Genomic DNA, 22,726 nt, shown 5'->3' with positions numbered 1-22,726 from the left:
AGAAGCTGGATGCTGCAAACACAGTTATAAAGGAGCATGTGGCAGAGAAAGCTACTCTGGAAAACCTGGCTGCAGGAAACACTGGTCTAGCTGCAGTAAGCAATGCTCTGAAGAAGCAGCTAACTGCTGAGAACGCAACTCCGAGGAAGCAGATAGCCTCTACTGCCTTTCAGCTGTATCAGGCCAGAGAGGACTTGGTTAAAATTGAGAAGTCTGTGAACACAGCAAGAGCCAGAGAGGAAGAGTTGGAGAAGAAGCTCGAAGATCTAAAGACGACAATGAAAGCGAAGGAGGAAGAAAACTTCTCCCTGAGCGTTGATCTTCAGCTCCAGGTCCTGGACAACGTGATAGTGGAAAACGAGTGGAAGGGGAAATTGGAAGATCTGGAGGAAGAAGTAAAACTCCTGATTCAGCAGAACATTGAGCTTCAGGTACGTTACATCAGATCATTTTAGATTTGAATTATATGGATTGATTTGTTTCGTGTTGAGACTTTGAAGAAGAAAATGCTGAAACTTATGTTGTCTCTGTCTTTTCAGGAATTCGCCTTGAAGACCAATGAGTACAAAAAGAAGGTTAAGAAGGAGAAGAAGGAGAAGAAGAAGCAGGAAAAGAAAGAGCAACTGGAGAGAGAGAAGAAGGAGAAGGAGAAGAGGAACGAACTGAAGAAGAGAGAGAAGAAGGAGAAGGAGGAGAGAGAAGAAGGAGAAGGAGGAGAGAGAAGAAGAAGGAGGAAGATGTTCCCATGTTTTTGAGTAATCCTGCAAACTCAGCTACGTTCAGAAAAACTGATACAGGTGGGATTCATGTGACCTTGACGTTACTCTAGAGGAACATTGGTCACAAACTGTGCAGGCGGGAGTTGCTCGGTGAATCCAAACATGGCAGCAGCTTGTAAGTGAAGAAACAATGAGGTGTTAGACCTTATTTCTTACAGCGTTCACACTGGGATCCAAAGAAGGTTAAAGACTAATGAGCTCAACCCAGACACTTCATTTAAATCAATAAAAGAAAAATAGTTTTCCTTGTCCTTTTTTGGTGGTAAAACATGTGCACATCAGATTATGTGATGAAAGATTTGACAGCCATGAACCACACTCACAACTTCAGTCAGCTCTTAACATTTTCATTGTCTTATCTTATTTTTTGCATGTACTAATTCTCATGTCATTTCAGAATTCAGCCACTCTACCTGCCCCACCCCCAGACTCACCTGCTTTCCATCAGTCATTAGTCACCCAGTATATATACCGGCTCATTTCCTCTGTTCTCTGCCAGATCGTCTAGTGTGTTTTTCTTGGCTTTCCAGGTTTATCCCTTGATTCATTGTTCTGCCTGATCTCCACTCTGACCTGCCTTCTGGACCCTGGATTCCCGTTTTGCCTGCTCCCTATCGGATTTGTTTGCTTTCTCTGACTGTCTGCCTGGCTTTTGACCCCTGATCATCCATTAAACAAGAACTCTTGCTATTCCTAAGACTGCTCTAGTGTCGTGCTTTTGGGTTCACGTTTGCCATTTTGCGCACCCTGACAATATTCAGTTCTCACTTTGTAAAGACAGAATTCTACAATTACACTGACATGAATGTGTGTGAAAGAAATAATGTTGCTGTTGTTTTCTAAATCAATGTAGAAATAAGGTTCCCTGATGTTTTATAACCTGTATTGATCCTGATCATCATCAATGAGCTGATTATTGGTTCTTTTCTTTTCCACATGTGAGATGGAGGTGAAACAAACTGATGTGTGTCCATGAACTCACTGAACAAGAGTCATGAACAGACTTTACTGATGAAATGAACTCAGAGCGTCAACATGTCCAACAGATCGAATTCACTTTGGTTTGATTTACAGTCCATCAGTGTTATGGGATGTTAGGTCACATTGTAAATGTGGAACCTGGTTTTTTTTATCACGGCTCATCTTTTGTAAAGTTTGAATCCACTCGTCCTCATTGTATTTACATATTTAGTGAACGGGCATATTTATCTGCTGCTGCGTAGGTTTCTGTTCTTTTTGATTTCCATGATCTGAACTAGCAGTTCCATTGGAGAGTGTCCTGATCGAGACCCTCTGAGGGTTTGTTCTGCAGCTCTCATCGCGTGTTTCTTATACATGTGATTATACATTTAAATCTCTTATATATGTATAAAGCAATAAAAATCTAATGTGTGAAGAAGCTGAAAGTTGAAATAAAGAATAAATCCAGTCTGTTCTATTGTCTTCATTCCAGGATCTCATTCAAAGCTGATGGAGACAAAGTGAAACTCCTATGAGAGAATAACTGAGGCAGTTTTCCTCCTGAAGCTCTGTTCAGTCTCTGTCTTTGCAGCTTTTCTGCACTAAATCAGCTTCATCGCAGAGAAATGAGCAAAGTTTTCTTCCACTCGCTGATTTTCAAAACCCAGATGTTGTTTGTGATCTCAGTGGATGAAAAGAGTTCGTCACACAGATTTTAAGAAGTGGAGAAACAATGGTTTGGTGAAGTTTCAGAGTGAAGACGTTGAGTTGAGTCCTGACACACATGCCACATATTGGAGATATTGTGATGTTGTGGACTTGAGGTCGTTCCGTTTATTGTGCTGTTGATTTTCATGAGGATGAAACTTCGAGTTTGTCATGTTGCTTCAGTGTTTCACGTCGTCACCTCACGGACAGACGGTCCTGGGTCGTACAGTTTGAATCCAGACTTGATCAAAACTTCTTGACCCCAAATTTGTCCGAGGTTTAACCCACAAAACAGACTTTGCTGCTTGAAGAGGTTTTTTAATTTCTGCAGAGTTAAAACAGTAAACGGTAAAAACATTCAGGATTAGGTTCCTGACGACTGGGATCGATTCTTTGCTCCGTCACAGACAAACTTCATCCAACTGTTTCTGAACAGAAAGAACTTTGGTGTCACTCGTATTATATAGAAACAGTTTGAGCAGTTTATCATTTTCTTAGATAAAAGCTGAACAGTTGTTGACATGGTTCCTTTGCTCTTTGTCATTTTTCTTCTTTAGAACTCCATTAACTTTGCTGTAAGTCTGTATCATCTCTGGCTGCATGTGCTGTTGTAACAGCTCAGCTTAACACTGAGGGGGACCGAGTTTTAGAAATAAGTGTCTGAGACTCTGAAACAACTTGAGGAAATATAGCAGGCTGAGTCAGAAACTTCCTTTGAATCCAAACTTTAAACGTGCTGTTATCGTACCACGATTTGATCTAATTCTAGTGTTGGGATCGAGCCCAGGACAAAGGAGAGGCCTACAACACATTTGAGAAGCCTGACTAGAGTTCGTCTCTAACATGAGGCCAAAACCCCCAGAATGCTTTTGGGGCCTCCATGTTTTTTTGACCGCCGCCCGAGTTTAAACTCGGGCCTTCCATTGGCTGAGAGCCAACAGACCCCATGGCCCGAATCAGCTGTTCTAGAGGCCACGAACACCATTCACTTGTCTTCCCGGAACGCGCCGCTCGCGCATCAACGAACCGTTGACCAGCAACAAGTAAGAGGCTTATGTCTGGGCAGAGACTAGTTTTAAACATTAGCGTGTTATTATTTGAGTGTATATTTGTGTAGGACCGCCGAGTCCCTTTGTTTTGTGCCAGCGCGTCGTGACCCGTCTGCATTTCCGGCCACGCTGCCGAACTGTGTGATCGTCAGACCTATTTTGCGGAGATCGGTACACAGCTGGACGGATCCCAGTTCGTCCGCTTGGGTACCGAATGGTAAAGTCCCCGCAAAACTGTCTCTGGCGGTGTTTGAGATCTCCTCTGATCGTTCTTTGCATGTTTTCTTTTCTCTCTCTCTCTCTTCTCCTAAACCCGCCTGCACACACGTTCCGACCTGCATCCACATAATTCACGTGTTATATACGTTCTAAGGACTTAGATAGTGCGATCGCATCTCGACACTTCGGTGCTTTGAACCACGAGATAGACCAAAGCATCCCTTTGTTCTCCATTTCCTGTTGGTCAAACCACGAGTTTAGACCGCCATTTTGAGTCCAGTAACACGACATCACGTGGTTAGACCGCCGTCTTGTTTTCAGTAATACGACGTCATCCCCCGTGACTTCGTACGCCATCTTGACTCCCCCCCCCCCGTGATTGTGTTAAGTGCTAGTGTTGTTATCCTCAATATAGTGGATTCTTGTTAGGATAATAGTCATTAATTAACATTGATATTATTATCTTTAATAAATTCTATTGTATTTAAAGTACCGGTATTGTGTGATTATTTGTGCATATGTATTTGAATACAGCTGGAACATGATAGCCAGTGCTTGAACTTTAACCTTCACTGTTAATTTTATAATCATTAATAGTAAATATTGAGATTTTATGAGACTGATCTTTACAGATTGATTGTTGGTCCCTGATACCAGGGTGGTGCCCCGTCTTTGATAAATTATAATTACAAATTGTATTATTCTTAATTGATAATTGTATTGTTTCTCATTAATTATTTCATTATTCTTAATTGATAACTTTATTGTTTTTAATTAATAATTTTATTATTTTAATAATCATATTTTATGATTATTAACAATTAGCCAACATCAAGTCTACCTACTATTGCACAACACTAGTTTTTAAAGTGTGTTCATGATTACATTTCTGTCACCTGTAGTGTTTTTATACTTTGACTCTTTCATACGTGTGTTTTAATGTATTTTTACTTGTGTTTTTCATTTGTGAAGCCCTTTGTAAGTTGTTTTTTATTCCACTGAAAAGATTCGTTAACTTTTCTGGAAACTTTGAAGAATGTGAATATTACAACCTGTGCTGTTGTGAGCTGAATGTGACAGTTCCCAGTGCAACTATTCACTTTGAAATGATAACACAGATACAAACTCATAACCAGCTCCTCCCAGTCAGGATATGTCTGAGTCTCCTCCCTTCACAGATGTGTCAGTGTAAGGACCAGTGAACAACAAGCCCTGAACTGTTGGAGATGAGTCACTGCAGGGTGAAGGAGAGAGGGAGGAGCAGAGATCTGTTTCTGTTCAGAGGAAGTGAAACTATTCTACAGTCACTGACACCAGCTGAAATGGCGCAGCAAGAAAATCAACTGGACAGAGAAAGATTCTGCTGTTCGATCTGTCTGGATCCACTGAAGGATCCGGTGACTACTGGCTGTGGACACAGCTACTGTCTGAGCTGTATTAACACCCACTGGGACAATGGGGATGAGAGAGGAAGCTACAGCTGCCCTCAGTGTAGACAGACCTTCACACCGAGGCCTGTCCTGGTGAAAAACACCATGTTAGCTGATTTAGTGGAGGAGCTGAAGAAGACTGGACTCCAAGCTGCTCCTGCTGATCACTGCTATGCTGGACCTGAAGATGTGGCCTGTGATTTCTGCACTGGGAGAAAACTGAAAGCTCTCAAGTCCTGTTTTGTTTGTTTAGCCTCTTATTGTGAAAAACACCTCCAGCCTCATTTTCAGTCACCTCCATTTAAGAAGCACAAGCTGGTGGAGCCCTCGGAGAAGCTCCAGGAGAACATCTGCTCACGTCACGATGAGGTGATGAAGATGTTCTGCCGCACTGATCAGCAGTGTATCTGTTATCTCTGCTCTGTGGATGAACATAAAGACCACGACACAGTGTCAGCTGCAGCAGAAAGGACTGAGAAGCAGAGAGAGCTCGGGCTGAGGAGACAAACAATCCAGCAGAGAGTCCAGGACACAGGAAAGATGTGAAGCTGCTTCAACAGGAGGAGGAGGCCGTCAATGGTCTGCTGATAAAGCAGTGGAGGACAGTGAGAAGACCTTCACTGAGCTGATCCGTCTGCTGAAGAAAAGAAGATCTGATGTGAAGAAGCAGATCAGATCCAAGCAGCAAACTGAAGTGAGTCGAGTCAGAGAGCTTCAGGAGAGACTGGAGCAGGAGATCACTGAGCTGAAGAGGAAAGACCATGAACTGAAGCAGCTCTCAGACACAGAGGATCACAACCAGTTTCTACACAACTACCCCTCACTGTCACCACTCAGTGAATCTACACACTCATCCAGCATCAGGATCCGTCCTCTGAGGTGCTTTGAGGACGTGACAGCAGCTGTGTCCCAGGTCAGAGGTCGACTACAGGACATTCTGAGTGAGACAGAGACAAAGATTTTACAGATGTGTCTCAAGTGGATGTTTTACTGCCACAACCAGAGCCCAAGACCAGAGCTGACTTCTTAAAATATTCACAGGAAATCACACTGGATCCAAACACAGCACAAAAATTTCTGTTATTATCTGAGGGAAACAGAAAAGTAACAGTAATGAGAGAAGAACAGTCTTATTCTGATCACCCAGACAGATTCACTGGTTGTTTCAGGTCCTGAGTAGAGAGAGTCTCACTGGACGTTGTTACTGGGAGGTGGAGGTGGGGATGATAGGAATAGTTAGTGTAGCAGTCACATACAAGAATATCAGCAGAGCAGGGAACTCAGATGAATGTAGATTTGGATACAATGATAAATCTTGGTTGTTACAGTGTCATGTAAACAGTTATAAATTTCATTACAACAGGATCATGACTCCAGTGTCAGGTCCTCTGTCCTCCAGAGTAGGAGTGTACCTGGATCACAGTGCAGGTGTTCTGTCCTTCTACAGCGTCTCTGACACCATGACTCTCCTCCACAGAGTCCAGACCACATTCACTCAGCCTCTCTATGCTGGAGTTTGTGGTGGTTGTTTTTGTGGAGCCAGCTAAGTTCCGTAAACTGAAATAGACTCGAGTCATTAAACGCAGTGATTTAAACCTGGTGGATCCTGTGTCTAGCTGGCTGATCCTGATAATAATGGCGGATCCTGTATCGTGTTGGCATCTGATAGTGGTGGTGGACCACGATTGAGGTGGCAGCTGACCGTGGACTATGATTACAACAAGACTGCTTGATATATAATATTTCTCCTCAGATACTCGACCATTATTGACAATAATCCATGATTTCATTGACCTTCCATTATGCTACAAAGTGTTTATTCTAATCAATCTTATCTTGCTGATGTTTCCTTTACACGAGGCATCTATTGCACTTCAGTCCGTCCTGGGAGAGGGATCCCTCACATGTGGCTCTCTGAGGTTTCTATGTTCTTTTTAAACTGTTAAAATGTTTTTTTTGTAGTTTTTCCTTTCTCTTGTTGAGGGTTAAGAACAGAGGATGTCACACCTTGTTAAAGCCCTGTGAGACAAATTGTATTTGTGAATATGGGATATACAAATAAAATTTGATTGATTGATTGATTTAGATTCTGTGTTTTTATCATTTCCTTCTTTTGTCTCCATGTTTGTTGCTCAAAGTTCGTCGTCGTGACGTTTCTGCTCCGCACAGAGATCAGCTGTCAATCAAACACTGACCTTCCTGCACCACAGATATTCAGTTCTCACTTTGTAAAGACAGAATTCTACAATTACACTGACATGAATGTGTGTGAAAGAAATAATGTTGCTGTTGTTTTCTAAATCAATGTAGAAATAAGGTTCCCTGATGTTTTATAACCTGTATTGATCCTGATCATCATCAATGAGCTGATTATTGGTTCTTTTCTTTTCCACATGTGAGATGGAGGTGAAACAAACTGATGTGTGTCCATGAACTCACTGAACAAGAGTCATGAACAGACTTTACTGATGAAATGAACTCAGAGCGTCAACATGTCCAACAGATCGACTTCACTTTGGTTTGATTTACAGTCCATCAGTGTTATGGGATGTTAGGTCACATTGTAAATGTGGAACCTGGTTTGTTTTTATCACGGCTCGTCTCTGTAAAGTTTGAATCCACTCGTCCTCATTGTATTTACATATTTAGTGAACGGGCATATTTATCTGCTGCTGCGTAGGTTTCTGTTCTTTTTGATTTTCATGATCTGAACTAGCAGTTCCACTGGAGAGTGTCTGATCGAGTCCCTCTGAGGGTTTGTTCTGCAGCTCTCATCACATTTGATAAGCTGTATTTGTGAATTTGAGAATTCAGAATCCACTAGAGGGCAGTGTTTAACATCTGTCCCTTATTTTATTTCATGTAAAACCTTTAAAATCAAACAGCAGCAGAAACACTGCAGCAGCTGTTACTTTCTGTTTCCTGTAGAGGGCGACAGATTCACACCACCAGGAACAGCTACTGTCTCGCAGCACCCCTTAGTGGACAACAGGGAGAGGTTGTGCAGTGGGAATAACTTTAAATAAACATTCAAAGTCATTACTACCTGCTCCTGTCTGCGTGTTTGATTCTTTATCATTACAGGATCACTATTAAACTGCTTCACCGATTTCCATGAAATGTTTGTGAAGGGATGAGGTATGAGGACCAAGTGAAGAACCCATAGATTTAGAGCAGGTCCAGGAATTTTATTTCCTCTTCTTTAACATGGGTGGAGGTTTGGACTAATTTAAGATTTAACATTTGCTCATGTTAACAAATGGATAATGTTGTAATTATGCAGCTTTATGATCAGAATGGTTTATTATTATGGAATTAATTCCCCAGTCCTTTAAAAGACAGTTTTCTATCAACCGTTCACAGTCATTAGCTTCAGTGAAAGCATATTTGCGTTTTGAATGGGAAAGAACAAATATTTCACCCATCATTGGTGGAAATATATTGAAAGATTTAAAATTTGAAATAAATCCAGGTTTGATTAGGAGCTTTAAGTTTCTTCAGTTTGGGTTTTAAACACGTCTGTGTGATGCATTCTGATCTTCATGTTCATGTGGAGCTGGTAACCAAGGTACTTTATGATGCTGCTGTGATTTTAAACACATGGCAAGAATATATAGTTTTGTATCTAGGATGTGTGAGATCCAGTCACATTCAGAACAAATCACATCTCATAAACACATTAAGTTCTCACCACTACCAAAACAACACTGAGCTGCCACTAGAGGTCGCTGTATCTTAAGTTTAAGGTCTGGAAGTGTTCTCTCTTTTCTGCATGAAGGTAAAAGTTATGTTTTACTTTTCTCATAGATTTTAAAATCTACTCAAAAACCATTTACTCTGTTTTAATTAAAAAAAAGCTGAGTTAAATTTTGTATGAAAACGAAGCAGTTCTTCAGAAAGTGACCGGTCAGGGAACAGTTGGTCTTTGTGCATTCACACCTCTCAGGTTCATAGTTGATCACTAATGGAAAAGTGAGGTCGGACACTAAAGGCTGCAGAGATCTTCTTCCTCATTAACCTGAACACACCTAGTGTAAGAAAACACCAGTCAGCTAATCCTTATCTATAAAGCACTTACTGGAAAAGGTATAGAATGTACATGAATGTACCTGAACCTGCAACATTAGACTTTAACACAAGATATAAACCACATCAGTCATTTCTTCACATGTAGATTCTCCTGGTTCTCTGTGGGGGGGTGGTGGTGTTAATGTGGTGTGGCTGTAACTTTCAGCTGCCTGGTCCTTCTGTTGTGGAGACAGCAGCCGCCCCATCGTTTCCCCACCGGCTCACTGCTGTTATAAATAGTCGTTAAGCTGCAGCTCCAGGGTCTTGGTTCCATGATGGATGTTTAGGTTTTCATGACAGAGTCAAGTGAGGAATAGGAGGAGATATACAGTGAGTGCTCAGAGACAGAAAAACACCAAGTGTAATGTAAGGTTACAACCCTGCACTAAAAAATATGATCCCACTTGAACTTTGATTTTTGATGTTTGGACTCATTCATACGGAGGCGGCACTTTATGATGATAGAAACATGACAGAAACACTGCAGCAGCTGTTACTTTCTGTTTCCTGTAGAGGGCGACAGTTTCACACCACCAGGAACAGCTACTGTCTCACAGCTCCCCTACTGGACAAACTGCTGAATGTGGTTCACGTAAGAAAATATTTTGTCTGTAAAAACAACAAGAATACCAACACAGTCTGACAAGAGTATAACGTTGTTTACGTAACTGTGGACATTATATTTGATCTGTTAGCTCGACTCGACGTCCTACAGTCAAGTCGTCACGTTATTCGACTTTTAAGATTGACTGTCGTTACTAATGAAAAAAATCCGAAACAACACAACAATGGAAACTCGCAATTAGCATTTGTCAGTTGACAAAACAGACGCAGCAGAGCAACACTAAACAACAACCGTTTTGTACGTTATGTAAAAACAGATTTTTTATTATTCTTGCCACGTACAATCATCCTTTGTGTATAGAAGGTGAGACCTCTCACTTTAATAATCCTCACCCTTCACTTCCCTCTACAGTCCTTAATTTAAAGTAGGAAAATCTCTGACTGTTTGTATGTTTTGTCTTTACAAGGCGTGGACACCGATGAGCTGGACAGCAACGTGGACGACTGGGAAGAGGAGACTATCGAGTTTTTTATCAACGAAGAAATCATTCCTCTCGGAGATCTGTAGTCCCCTCCGCAGGTAACACTCCAACACACTCTGTACACACACATTGTCTGAAGGCTTCAACACACAACTGTGATTTAATGGAACAATGTTTAATACATAGTGTCACTGTGTTATCTGCAGTCAGTTGTGTGTCCGGACTGGTCCTTTTTACAAACATCCTTATTTTCTCATTTACCCATTTTATTTTTTGCAGTGGGAATAACTTTAAATAAACATTCAAAGTCATTACTACCTGCTCCTGTCTGCGTGTTTGATTCTTTATTACATTACAGGATTACTATTAAACTGCTTTACCGATTTCCATGAAATGTTTGTGAAGGTATGAGGTATGAGGACCAAGTGAAGAACCCATAGATTTAGAGCAGGTCCAGGAATTTTATTTCCTCTTCTTTAACATGGGTGGAGGTTTGGACTAATTTAGGATTTAACATTTTCTCATTTTAACAAATGGATGATAATGTAATTATGCATCTTTATGATCAGAATGAATGGTTTATTATTATGGAATTAAGACAGTTTTCTATCAACCGTTCACAGTCATTAGCATCAGTGAAAGCATATTTGCTTTTTGAGTGGGAAAGAAAAAATATTTCACCCATCATTGGTGGAAATATATTTAAAGATTTTAAATTTGAAATACATCTAGGTTTGATTAGGGTCTTTAGTTTTTTTCAGTTTGGGTTTTAAACACGTCTGTGTGATGCATTCTGATCTTCATGTTCATGTGGAGCTGGTAACCAAGGTTCTTTATGATCCTGCTGTGATTTTAAACACATGGCAAGAATATATAGTTTTGTATCTAGGATGTGTGAGATCCAGTCACATTCAGAACAAATCACATCTCATAAACACATTAAAGTTCTCACCACTGCCAACACAACACTGAGCTGCCACTAGAGGTCGATGTTACTGAAGTTTAAGGTCTGGAAGTGTTCTCTCTCTTTTCTGCATGAAGGTAAAAGTTATGTTTCACTTTTCTCATAGATTTTAAAATCTAACTCAAAAACGATTTACTCTGCTATTATTTAAAAAAGCTAAACAAAATTTTGTATGAAAACAAAGCAGTTCTGCAGAAAGTCACCAGACAGGGAACAGTTGGTCTTTGTTTTGAGATGTGCTTTATAAATAAAGATGTGATTTATTATTATTAAATGCATCTATTTGATTTGACTTTCATTGTTACTGTATGTTGTGAATGAAGGATAACACACTCTGCCTCTCACTGAAAGCTCCTCTTAACAACAGGTATGAACAGGCCGCTGTGAAATGCAGTAAATCCTCAAAAACCAACAACACAACCAGCTCCTCCCAGTCAGAATATTTCTTTGTCTCCTCCCTTCACAGGTGTGTACGTGTAAGGACCAGTGAACAACAAGGTGTGGACTGTTGGAGATGAGTCACTGCAGGAAGTGAAGGAGAGAGGGAGGATCAGAGATCTGTTCTGTTCAGAGGAAGTGAACTATTCTACAGTCACTGACACCAGCTGAAATGGCGCAGCAAGAAAATCAACTGGACAGAGAAAGATTCTGCTGTTCGATCTGTCTGGATCCACTGAAGGATCCGGTGACTACTGGCTGTGGACACAGCTACTGTCTGAGCTGTATTAACACCCACTGGGACAAAGAGGATGAGAGAGGAAGCTACAGCTGCCCTCAGTGTAGACAGACCTTCACACCGAGGCCTGTCCTGGTGAAAAGCACCATGTTAGCTGATTTAGTGGAGGAGCTGAAGAAGACTGGACTCCAAGCTGCTCCTGCTGATCACTGCTATGCTGGACCTGAAGATGTGGCCTGTGATTTCTGCACTGGGAGAAAACTGAAAGCTCTCAAGTCCTGTTTGGTTTGTTTAGCCTCTTATTGTGAAAAACACCTCCAGCCTCATTTCAGTCACCTCCATTTAAGAAGCACAAGCTGGTGGAGCCCTCGGAGAAGCTCCAGGAGAACATCTGCTCTCGTCACGATGAGGTGATGAAGATGTTCTGCCGCACTGATCAGCAGTGTATCTGTTATCTCTGCTCTGTGGATGAACATAAAGACCACGACACAGTGTCAGCTGCAGCAGAAAGGACTGAGAGGCAGAGAGAGCTCGGGCTGAGGAGACAAACAATCCAGCAGAGAGTCCAGGACAGAGAGAAAGATGTGAAGCTGCTTCAACAGGAGGAGGAGGCCGTCAATGGCTCTGCTGATAAAGCAGTGAAGGACAGTGAGAAGATCTTCACTGAGCTGATCCGTCTGCTGAAGAAAAGAAGCTCTGATGTGAAGCAGCAGATCAGATCCAAGCAGCAAACTGAAGTGAGTCGAGTCAGAGAGCTTCAGGAGAGACTGGAGCAGGAGATCACTGAGCTGAAGAGGAAAGACCATGAACTGAAGCAGCTCTCAGACACAGAGGATCACAACCAGTTTCTACACAACTACCCCTCACTGTCACCACTCAGTGAATCTACACACTCATCCAGCATCAGGATCCGTCCTCTGAGGTACTTTGAGGACGTGACAGCAGCTGTGTCACAGGTCAGAGGTCGACTACAGGACATTCTGAGTGAGACAGAGACAGAGATTTTACAGATTGTGTCTCAAGTGGATGTTTTACTGCCACAACCAGAGCCCAAGACCAGAGCTGACTTCTTAAAATATTCACAGGAAATCACACTGGATCCAAACACAGTAAACAAACATCTGTTATTATCTGAGGGAAACAGAAAAGTAACATTATGAGTGAAAGAACAGTCTTATTCTGATCACCCAGACAGATTCACTGGTTGTTTTCAGGTCCTGAGTAGAGAGAGTCTGACTGGACGTTGTTACTGGGAGGTGGAGGTGGAGGTGAGAGGAGGAGTTAGTGTAGCAGTCACATACAAGAATATCAGCAGAGCAGGAGACTCAGGAATGTAGATTTGGATACAATGATAAATCTTGGTGTTACAGTGTCATGTAAACAGTTATAATTTCATTACAACAGATCAGGACTCCAGTGTCAGGTCCTCTGTCCTCCAGAGTAGGAGTGTACCTGGATCACAGTGCAGGTGTTCTGTCCTTCTACAGCGTCTCTGACACCATGACTCTCCTCCACAGAGTCCAGACCACATTCACTCAGCCTCTCTATGCTGGAGTTTGGGTTGTTATTATCTGGAGCCACAGCTGAGTTCTGTAAACTAAATAGACTCGAGTCATTAAAAGCAGTGATTTAAACCTGGAGGATCCTGTGTCTAGCTGGCTGATCCTGATAATAATGCGGATCCTGTATCGTGTTGGCATCTGATAGTGGTGGTGGACCACGATTGAGGTGGCAGCTGACCGTGGACTATGATTACAACAAGACTGCTTGATATATAATATTTCTCCTCAGATACTCGACCATTACTGACAATAATCCATCAATTCATTGACCTTCCATTATGCTAGAAAGTGTTTATTCTAATCAATCTTATCTTGCTGATGTTTCCTTTACACGAGGCATCTATTGCACTTCAGTCCGTCCTGGGAGAGGGATCCCTCACATGTGGCTCTCTGAGGTTTCTATGTTCTTTTTAAACTGTTAAAATGTTTTTTAGTAGTTTTTCCTTTCTCTTGTTGAGGGTTAAGAACAGAGGATGTCACACCTTGTTAAAGCCCTATGAGAAATTGTATTTGTGAATATGGGCTATACAAATAAAATTTGATTGATTGATTGATTTAGATTCTGTGTTTTTATCATTTCCTTCTTTTGTCTCCATGTTTGTTGCTCAAAGTTCGTCGTCGTGACGTTTCTGCTCCGCACAGAGATCAGCTGTCAATCAAACACTGACCTTCCTGCACCACAGATATTCAGTTCTCACTTTGTAAAGACAGAATTCTACAATTACACTGACATGAATGTGTTTGAAAGAAATAATGTTGCTGTTGTTTTCTAAATCAATGTAGAAATAAGGTTCCCTGATGTTTTATAACCTGTATTGATCCTGATCATCAATGAGCTGATTATTGGTTCTTTTCTTTTCCACATGTGAGATGGAGGTGAAACAAACTGACTGTGTGTCCATGAACTCACTGAACAAGAGTCATTGAACAGACTTTACTGATGAAATGAACTCAGAGCGTCAACATGTCCAACAGATCGACTTCACTTTGGTTTGATTTACAGTCCATCAGTGTTATGGGATGTTTGGTCACATTGTAAATGTGGAACCTGGTTTGTTTTTATCACGGCTCATCTCTGTAAAGTTTGAATCCACTCGTCCTCATTGTATTTACATATTTAGTGAACGGGCATATTTATCTGCTGCTGCGTAGGTTTCTGTTCTTTTTGATTTCATGATCTGAACTAGCAGTTCCACTGGAGAGTGTCCTGATCGAGTCCCTCTGAGGGTTTGTTCTGCAGCTCTCATCACATTTGATAAGCTGTATTTGTGAATTTGAGAATTCAGAATCCACTAGAGGGCAGTGTTTAACATCTGTCCCTTATTTTATTTCATGTAAAACCTTTAAAATCAAACAGCAGCAGAAACACTGCAGCAGCTGTTACTTTCTGTTTCCTGTAGAGGGCGACAGATTCACACCACCAGGAACAGCTACTGTCTCACAGCCCCTTAGTGGACAACAGGGAGAGTTGTGCAGTGGGAATAACTTTAAATAAACATTCAAAGTCATTACTACCTGCTCCTGTCTGCGTGTTTGATTCTTTATACATTACAGGATTACTATTAAACTGCTTCACCGATTTCCATGAAATGTTTGTGAAGGGATGAGGTATGAGGACCAAGTGAAGAACCCATAGATTTAGAGCAGGTCCAGGAATTTTATTTCCTCTTCTTTAACATGGGTGGAGGTTTGGACTAATTTAAGATTTAACATTTGCTCATGTTAACAAATGGAAATGTTGTAATTATGCAGCTTTATGATCAGAATGGTTTATTATTATGGAATTAATTCCCCAGTCCTTTAAAAGACAGTTTTCTATCAACCGTTCACAGTCATTAGAATCAGTGAAAGCATATTTGCGTTTTGAATGGGAAAGAACAAATATTTCACCCATCATTGGTGGAAATATATTGAAAGATTTAAAATTTGAAATAAATCCAGGTTTGATTAGGAGCTTTAGGTTTCTTCAGTTTGGGTTTTAAACACGTCAGTGTGATGCATTCTGATCTTCATGTTCATGTGGAGCTGGTAACCAAGGTACTTTATGATGCTGCTGTGATTTTAAACACATGGCAAGAATATATAGTTTTATATCTCGGATGTGTGTGATCCAGTCACATTCAGAACAAATCACATCTCATAAACACATTAAGTTCTCACCACTACCAACACAACACTGAGCTGCCACTAGAGGTCGCTGTATCTTAAGTTTAAGGTCTGGAAGTGTTCTCTCTTTTCTGCATGAAGGTAAAAGTTATGTTTTACTTTTCTCATAGATTTTAAAATCTAACTCAAAAACCATTTACTCTGTTTTAATAAAAAAAAGCTGAGTTAAATTTTGTATGAAAACGAAGCAGTTCTTCAGAAAGTGACCGGTCAGGGAACAGTTGGTCTTTGTGCATTCACACCTCTCAGGTTCATAGTTGATCACTAATGGAAAAGTGAGGTCGGACACTAAAGGCTGCAGAGATCTTCTTCCTCATTAACCTGAACACACCTAGTGTAAGAAAACACCAGTCAGCTAATCCTTATCTATAAAGCACTTACTGGAAAAGGTATAGAATGTACATGAATGTACCTGAACCTGCAACATTAGACTTTAACACAAGATATAAACCACATCAGTCATTTCTTCACATGTAGATTCTCCTGGTTCTCTGTGGGGGGGTGGTGGTGTTAATGTGGTGTGGCTGTAACTTTCAGCTGCCTGGTCCTTCTGTTGTGGAGACAGCAGCCGCCCCATCGTTTCCCCCCGGCTCACTGCTGTTATAAATAGTCGTTAAGCTGCAGCTCCAGGGTCTTGGTTCCATGATGGATGTTTAGGTTTTCATGACAGAGTCAAGTGAGGAATAGGAGGAGATATACAGTGAGTGCTCAGAGACAGAAAAACACCAAGTGTAATGTAAGGTTACAACCCTGCACTAAAAAATATGATCCCACTTGAACTTTGATTTTTGATGTTTGGACTCATTCATACGGAGGCGGCACTTTATGATGATAGAAACAAACAGTGTCATTTGTTTTATTGAGGTAAATGAATGTTAGAAAAGATATAAAGATAATGTCTGTGTGGTGAACGAAGTAGAAATGATCATGGTGATGAAATACTAAGTCAAAACATGACTTACCATGTAAAATAAAGAGAAACTAAATTTTATTAACTAAACATTATGACTCGGTCAAAATTGTGATACAGAGTAAATAATCAAACCCAACAGTTCCCACAATGAGCAAAAAACCAAACACAACCAGCTCCTCCCAGTCAGGATATTTCTTTGTCTCCTCCCTTCACAGTGTGTAGGTGTAAGGACCAGTGAACAACAAGGTGTGGACTGGGAGATGAGTCACTGCAGGAAGAGAAGGAGAGAGGGAGGATCAGAGATCTGTTTCTGCTCAGAGGAAGTGAATCTATTCTACAGTCACTGGCACCAGCTGAAATGGCGCAGCAAGAAAATCAACTGGAGAGAGAAAGATTCTGCTGTTCGATCTGTCTGGATCCACTGAAGGATCCGGTGACTACTGGCTGTGGACACAGCTACTGTCTGAGCTGTATTAACACCCACTGGGACAAAGAGGATGAGAGAGGAAGCTACAGCTGCCCTCAGTGTAGACAGACCTTCACACCGAGGCCTGTCCTGGTGAAAAACACCATGTTAGCTGATTTACTGGAGGAGCTGAAGAAGACTGGACTCCAAGCTGCTCCTGCTGATCACTGCTATGCTGGACCTGAAGATGTGGCCTGTGATTTCTGCACTGGGAGAAAACTGAAAGCTCTCAAGTCCTGTTTGGTTTGTTTAGCCTCTTATTGTGAAAAACACCTCCAGCCTCATTTCAGTCACCTCCATTTAAGAAGCACAAGCTGGTGGAGCCCTCGGAGAAGCTCCAGGAGAACATCTGCTCTCGTCATGATGAGGTGATGAAGATGTTCTGCCGCACTGATCAGCAGTGTATCTGTTATCTCTGCTCTGTGGATGAACATAAAGACCACGACACAGTGTCAGCTGCAGCAGAAAGGACTGAGAGGCAGAGAGAGCTCGGGCTGAGGAGACAAACAATCCAGCAGGAGTCCAGGACAGAGAGAAAGATGTGAAGCTGCTTCAACAGGAGGAGGAGGCCGTCAATGGCTCTGCTGATAAAGCAGTGGAGGACAGTGAGAAGATCTTCACTGAGCTGATCCGTCTGCTGAAGAAAAGAAGCTCTGATGTGAAGCAGATCAGATCCAAGCAGCAAACTGAAGTGAGTCGAGTCAGAGAGCTTCAGGAGAGACTGGAGCAGGAGATCACTGAGCTGAAGAGGAAAGACCATGAACTGAAGCAGCTCTCAGACACAGAGGATCACAACCAGTTTCTACACAACTACCCCTCACTGTCACCACTCAGTGAATCTACACACTCATCCAGCATCAGGATCCGTCCTCTGAGGACTTTGAGGACGTGACAGCAGCTGTGTCACAGGTCAGAGGTCGACTACAGGACATTCTGAGTGAGACAGAGACAAGATTTTACAGATTGTGTCTCAAGTGGATTTTACTGCCACAACCAGAGCCCAAGACCAGAGCTGACTTCTTAAAATATTCACAGGAAATCACACTGGATCCAAACACAGCAACAAAATCTGTTATTATCTGAGGGAAACAGAAAAGTAACATTATGAGAGAAGAACAGTCTTATTCATCACCCAGACAGATTCACTGTTGTTCAGGTCCTGAGTAGAGAGAGTCTGACTGGACGTTGTTACTGGGAGGTGGAGGTGGAGGTGAGAGGAGTTAGTGTAGCAGTCACATACAAGAATATCAGCAGAGCAGGAACTCAGTGAATGTAGATTTGGATTCAATGATAAATCTTGGTGTTACAGTGTATGGAAACAGTTATATCTTTTATTACAACAGATCAGGACTCCAGTGTCAGGTCCTCTGTCCTCCAGAGTAGGAGTGTACCTGGATCACAGTGCAGGTGTTCTGTCCTTCTACAGCGTCTCTGACACCATGACTCTCCTCCACAGAGTCCAGACCACATTCACTCAGCCTCTCTATGCTGGAGTTTGGTTTGTTATTATCTGGAGACACAGCTGAGTTCTGTAAACTCAAATAGACTGAGTCATTAAAAGCAGTGATTTAAACCTGGAGGATCCTGTGTCTAGCTGGCTGATCCTGATAATAATGACGGATCCTGTATCGTGTTGGCATCTGATAGTGGTGGTGGACACGATTGAGGTGGCAGCTGACCGTGGACTATGATTACAACAAGACTGCTTGATGTATAATATTTCTCCTCAGATACTCGACCATTACTGACAATAATCCATCAACTCATTGACCTTCCATTATGCTAGAAAGTGTTTATTCTAATCAATCTTATCTTGCTGATGTTCTCCTTTACACGAGGCATCTATTGCACTTCAGTCCGTCCTGGGAGAGGGATCCCTCACATGTGGCTCTCTGAGGTTTCTATGTTCTTTTTAACCTGTTAAAATGTCTTTTTAGTAGTTTTTCCTTTCTCTTGTTGAGGGTTAAGAACAGAGGATGTCACACCTTGTTAAAGCCCTATGAGACAAATTGTATTTGTGAATATGGGCTATACAAATAAAATTTGATTGATTGATTGATTTAGATTCTGTGTTTTTATCATTTACTTCTTTTGTCTCCATGTTTGTTGCTCAAAGTTCGTCGTCGTGACGTTTCTGCTCCGCACAGAGATCAGCTGTCAATCAAACACTGACCTTCCTGCACCACAGATATTCAGTTCTCACTTTGTAAAGACAGAATTCTACAATTACACTGACATGAATGTGTGTGAAAGAAATAATGTTGCTGTTGTTTTCTAAATCAATGTAGAAATAAGGTTCCCTGATGTTTTATAACCTGTATTGATCCTGATCATCATCAATGAGCTGATTATTGGTTCTTTTCTTTTCCACATGTGAGATGGAGGTGAAACAAACTGATTGTGTGTCCATGAACTCACTGAACAAGAGTCATTGAACAGACTTTACTGATGAAATGAACTCAGAGCGTCAACATGTCCAACAGATCGACTTCACTTTGGTTTGATTTACAGTCCATCAGTGTTATGGGATGTTAGGTCACATTGTAAATGTGGAACCTGGTTTGTTTTTATCACGGCTCATCTTTGTAAAGTTTGAATCCACTCGTCCTCATTGTATTTACATATTTAGTGAACGGGCATATTTATCTGCTGCTGCGTAGGTTTCTGTTCTTTTTGATTTTCATGATCTGAACTAGCAGTTCCACTGGAGAGTGTCTGATCGAGTCCCTCTGAGGGTTTGTTCTGCAGCTCTCATCACATTTGATAAGCTGTATTTGTGAATTTGAGAATTCAGAATCCACTAGAGGGCAGTGTTTAACATCTGTCGCATATTTATTTCATGTAAAACCTTTAAAATCAAACAGCAGCAGAAACACTGCAGCAGCTGTTACTTTCTGTTTCCTGTAGAGGGCGACAGTTTCACACCACCAGGAACAGCTACTGTCTCACAGCTCCCCCTTCTGGACAAACTGCTGAATGTGGTTCACGTAAGAAAATATTTTGTCTGTAAAAAGAACAAGAATACCAACACAGTCTGACAAGAGTATAACGTTCTTTACGTAACTGTGGACATTATATTTGATCTGTTAGCTCGACTCGACGTCCTACAGTCAAGTCGGCACGTTATACGACTTTTAAGATTGACTGTTGTTACTAATGAAAAAATCCGAAACAACACAACAATGCAAACTCGCAATTAGCATTTGTTAGTTGACAAAACAGACGCAGCAGAGCAACACTAAACAAAAAACATTTTTTACGTTATGTAAAACAGATTTTTTTATTATTCTTGCCACGTACAATCATCCTGTGTGTATAGAAGGTGAGACCTCTCACTTTAATAATCCTCACCCTTCACTTCCCTCTACAGTCTACATAGATAAAAAATATTTAGGAAATGTTTCTACTGCCCCCATGTGGCCAGGAAATCACTTATTGCAGGTTTAACCTATAACTTGACTCAGACGTGTACACATATTCGCTCATGTACAGTACACATGTTGATGTGTATATCTTAGTGTGTACGTGCATTCCTGTGGGTTTGTTTGTGTGTGTGTGTGTGTGTGTATGTGTGTGTGGTGTGTCAGAGATTGTTGGCGTGTGTGTTACTGAGCATGAGCAGGCAGAATCTCCCACTAAGCAGCTGTCAGAGCAGCAACAGTGTGCTTTGATGTTTCCGTCCAGGTCAGATCAAAGCCAGACACAAATTGGCTTTGATCTCAAAGCCAATTAACTCACATTTAAGGAGAAACATTTCAAGGAGACGGCTGCACGAGAATCTTCTCTCTCACCACGTCCTTAAACCGTTATAAGCAACCGTCAGTAGACGATCTAGCAAATATACTTTACAACCACTTTGTTGCACTGGATCACCTGCGTTCATCCAACATCAAGAGCATCAACTGCTCAAGAGAGGAAGTAAGTTTGGTTTTAAGCAGGAGAGATTTCAGGTTAAACTGTTTTTAGTTTTATCTTCAAAACACAATTGTCTTTTATTTCTTCATCTTACTTTACTGTAGTTTTACAGACTTTAAAAGCAGACGTGTGTAAATGACTAAAATTGATCAATAATCTCCGTCTCTTTGAATATATCTGAATTTAGGATGGGACTGTCCTTTTACCTGTTATAGGTTTATTTGTGTCTTTCAGTCACTGAGGAAGCTGGCTGCTAAGAACAAAGCTCTGATGGAGCAGGTGGCAGAGAACGCTGCTCTAGCTGCAGAAAACACCTTTCTGAAGAGGCAGCTGGATGCTAAGAATGCAGCTCTGGCTGCAGAAAACACCGCTCTGAAGAGGCAGGCTGTATATAACGTTGCTCTGGTTGAAGAAAACATTGTACTGAAGAAGAAGCTGGATGCTGCAAACACAGTTATAAAGGAGCATGTGGCAGAGAAAGCTACTCTGGAAAACCTGGCTGCAGGAAACACTGGTCTAGCTGCAGTAAGCAATGCTCTGAAGAAGCAGCTAACTGCTGAGAACGCAACTCCGAGGAAGCAGATAGCCTCTACTGCCTTTCAGCTGTATCAGGCCAGAGAGGACTTGGTTAAAATTGAGAAGTCTGTGGACACAGCAAGAGCCAGAGAGGAAGAGTTGGAGAAGAAGCTCGAAGATCTAAAGATGACAATGAAAGAAAGGAGGAAGAAAACTTCTCCCTGAGCGTTGATCTTCAGCTCCAGGTCCTGGACAACGTGATAGTGGAAAACGAGTGGAAGGGGAAATTGGAAGATCTGGAGGAAGAAGTAAAACTCCTGATTCAGCAGAACATTGAGCTTCAGGTACGTTACATCAGATCATTTTAGATTTGAATTATATGGATTGATTTGTTTCGTGTTGAGACTTTGAAGAAGAAAATGCTGAAACTTATGTTGTCTCTGTCTTTTCAGGAATTCGCCTTGAAGACCAATGAGTACAAAAAGAAGGTTAAGAAGGAGAAGAAGGAGAAGAAGAAGCAGGAAAAGAAAGAGCAACTGGAGAGAGAGAAGAAGGAGAAGGAGAAGAGGAACGAACTGAAGAAGAGAGAGAAGAAGGAGAAGGAGGAGAGAGAAGAAGGAGAAGGAGGAGAGAGAAGAAGAAGAAGGAGGAAGATGTTCCCATGTTTTTGAGTAATCCTGCAAACTCAGGCTACGTTCAGAAAAACTGATACAGGTGGGATTCATGTGACCTTGACGTTACTCTAGAGGAACATTGGTCACAAAACTGTGCAGGCGGGAGTTGCTCGGTGAATCCAAACATGGCAGCAGCTTGTAAGTGAAGAAACAATGAGGTGTTAGACCTTATTTCTTACAGCGTTCACACTGGGATCCAAAGAAGGTTAAAGACTAATGAGCTCAACCCAGACACTTCATTTAAATCAATAAAAGAAAAATAGTTTTCCTTGTCCTTTTTTGGTGGTAAAACATGTGCACATCAGATTATGTGATGAAAGATTTGACAGCCATGAACCACACTCACAACTTCAGTCAGCTCTTAACATTTTCATTGTCTTATCTTTTTTTTGCATGTACTAATTCTCATGTCATTTCAGAATTCAGCCACTCTACCTGCCCCACCCCCAGACTCACCTGCTTTCCATCAGTCATTAGTCACCCAGTATATATACCGGCTCATTTCCTCTGTTCTCTGCCAGATCGTCTAGTGTGTTTTTCTTGGCTTTCCAGGTTTATCCCTTGATTCATTGTTCTGCCTGATCTCCACTCTGACCTGCCTTCTGGACCCTGGAT

At 41.5% G+C, this 22,726-nt stretch overlaps 2 protein-coding genes, 1 long non-coding RNA gene and 3 pseudogenes across 4 annotated transcripts in view; 5 read left to right on the top strand and 1 right to left on the bottom strand.

The window, feature by feature from the left end:
- LOC117767406 (tripartite motif-containing protein 16-like) overlaps positions 1-6,888 on the top strand; it is a 14,511-nt gene extending 7,623 nt beyond the window's left edge. For both annotated transcript variants that reach the window (XM_034595023.1, XM_034595032.1), the window contains one exon: positions 6,357-6,888. In XM_034595023.1, the coding sequence (XP_034450914.1) occupies positions 6,357-6,692 (336 nt within the window). In that variant the 3' untranslated portion in view covers positions 6,693-6,888. The remainder of the gene's footprint in view (positions 1-6,356) is intronic.
- The window catches only part of eif3ba (eukaryotic translation initiation factor 3, subunit Ba), a 26,630-nt gene extending 16,273 nt beyond the window's left edge, over positions 1-10,357 (top strand). The window contains exon 18 of the mRNA XM_034594984.1: positions 10,245-10,357. Coding sequence (XP_034450875.1) covers positions 10,245-10,345 — 101 coding nt within the window. The 3' untranslated portion in view covers positions 10,346-10,357. The remainder of the gene's footprint in view (positions 1-10,244) is intronic.
- On the bottom strand, positions 2,890-11,740 carry LOC117767468. Its single transcript, XR_004614890.1, has 3 exons — positions 11,730-11,740; positions 10,171-10,176; positions 2,890-3,076 (listed from the first exon to the last, which is right to left on the bottom strand). It is a non-coding gene; the product is annotated as an uncharacterized LOC117767468 (long non-coding RNA).
- LOC117767436 lies at positions 5,038-6,452 on the top strand (annotated as a pseudogene).
- A 93-nt stretch (positions 11,741-11,833) lies between the features above and the next one.
- On the top strand, positions 11,834-13,388 carry LOC117767423 (annotated as a pseudogene).
- A 3,414-nt stretch (positions 13,389-16,802) lies between these two features.
- On the top strand, positions 16,803-21,662 carry LOC117764225 (annotated as a pseudogene).
- The last annotated feature ends 1,064 nt before the right edge of the window (positions 21,663-22,726 follow it).

Source organism: Hippoglossus hippoglossus, chromosome 1, assembly GCF_009819705.1.
Source record: "Hippoglossus hippoglossus isolate fHipHip1 chromosome 1, fHipHip1.pri, whole genome shotgun sequence".
In the NCBI taxonomy this organism is placed as follows: Eukaryota; Metazoa; Chordata; class Actinopteri; order Pleuronectiformes; family Pleuronectidae; genus Hippoglossus; species Hippoglossus hippoglossus.
This window is presented reverse-complemented; position numbering and strand designations above follow the sequence as displayed.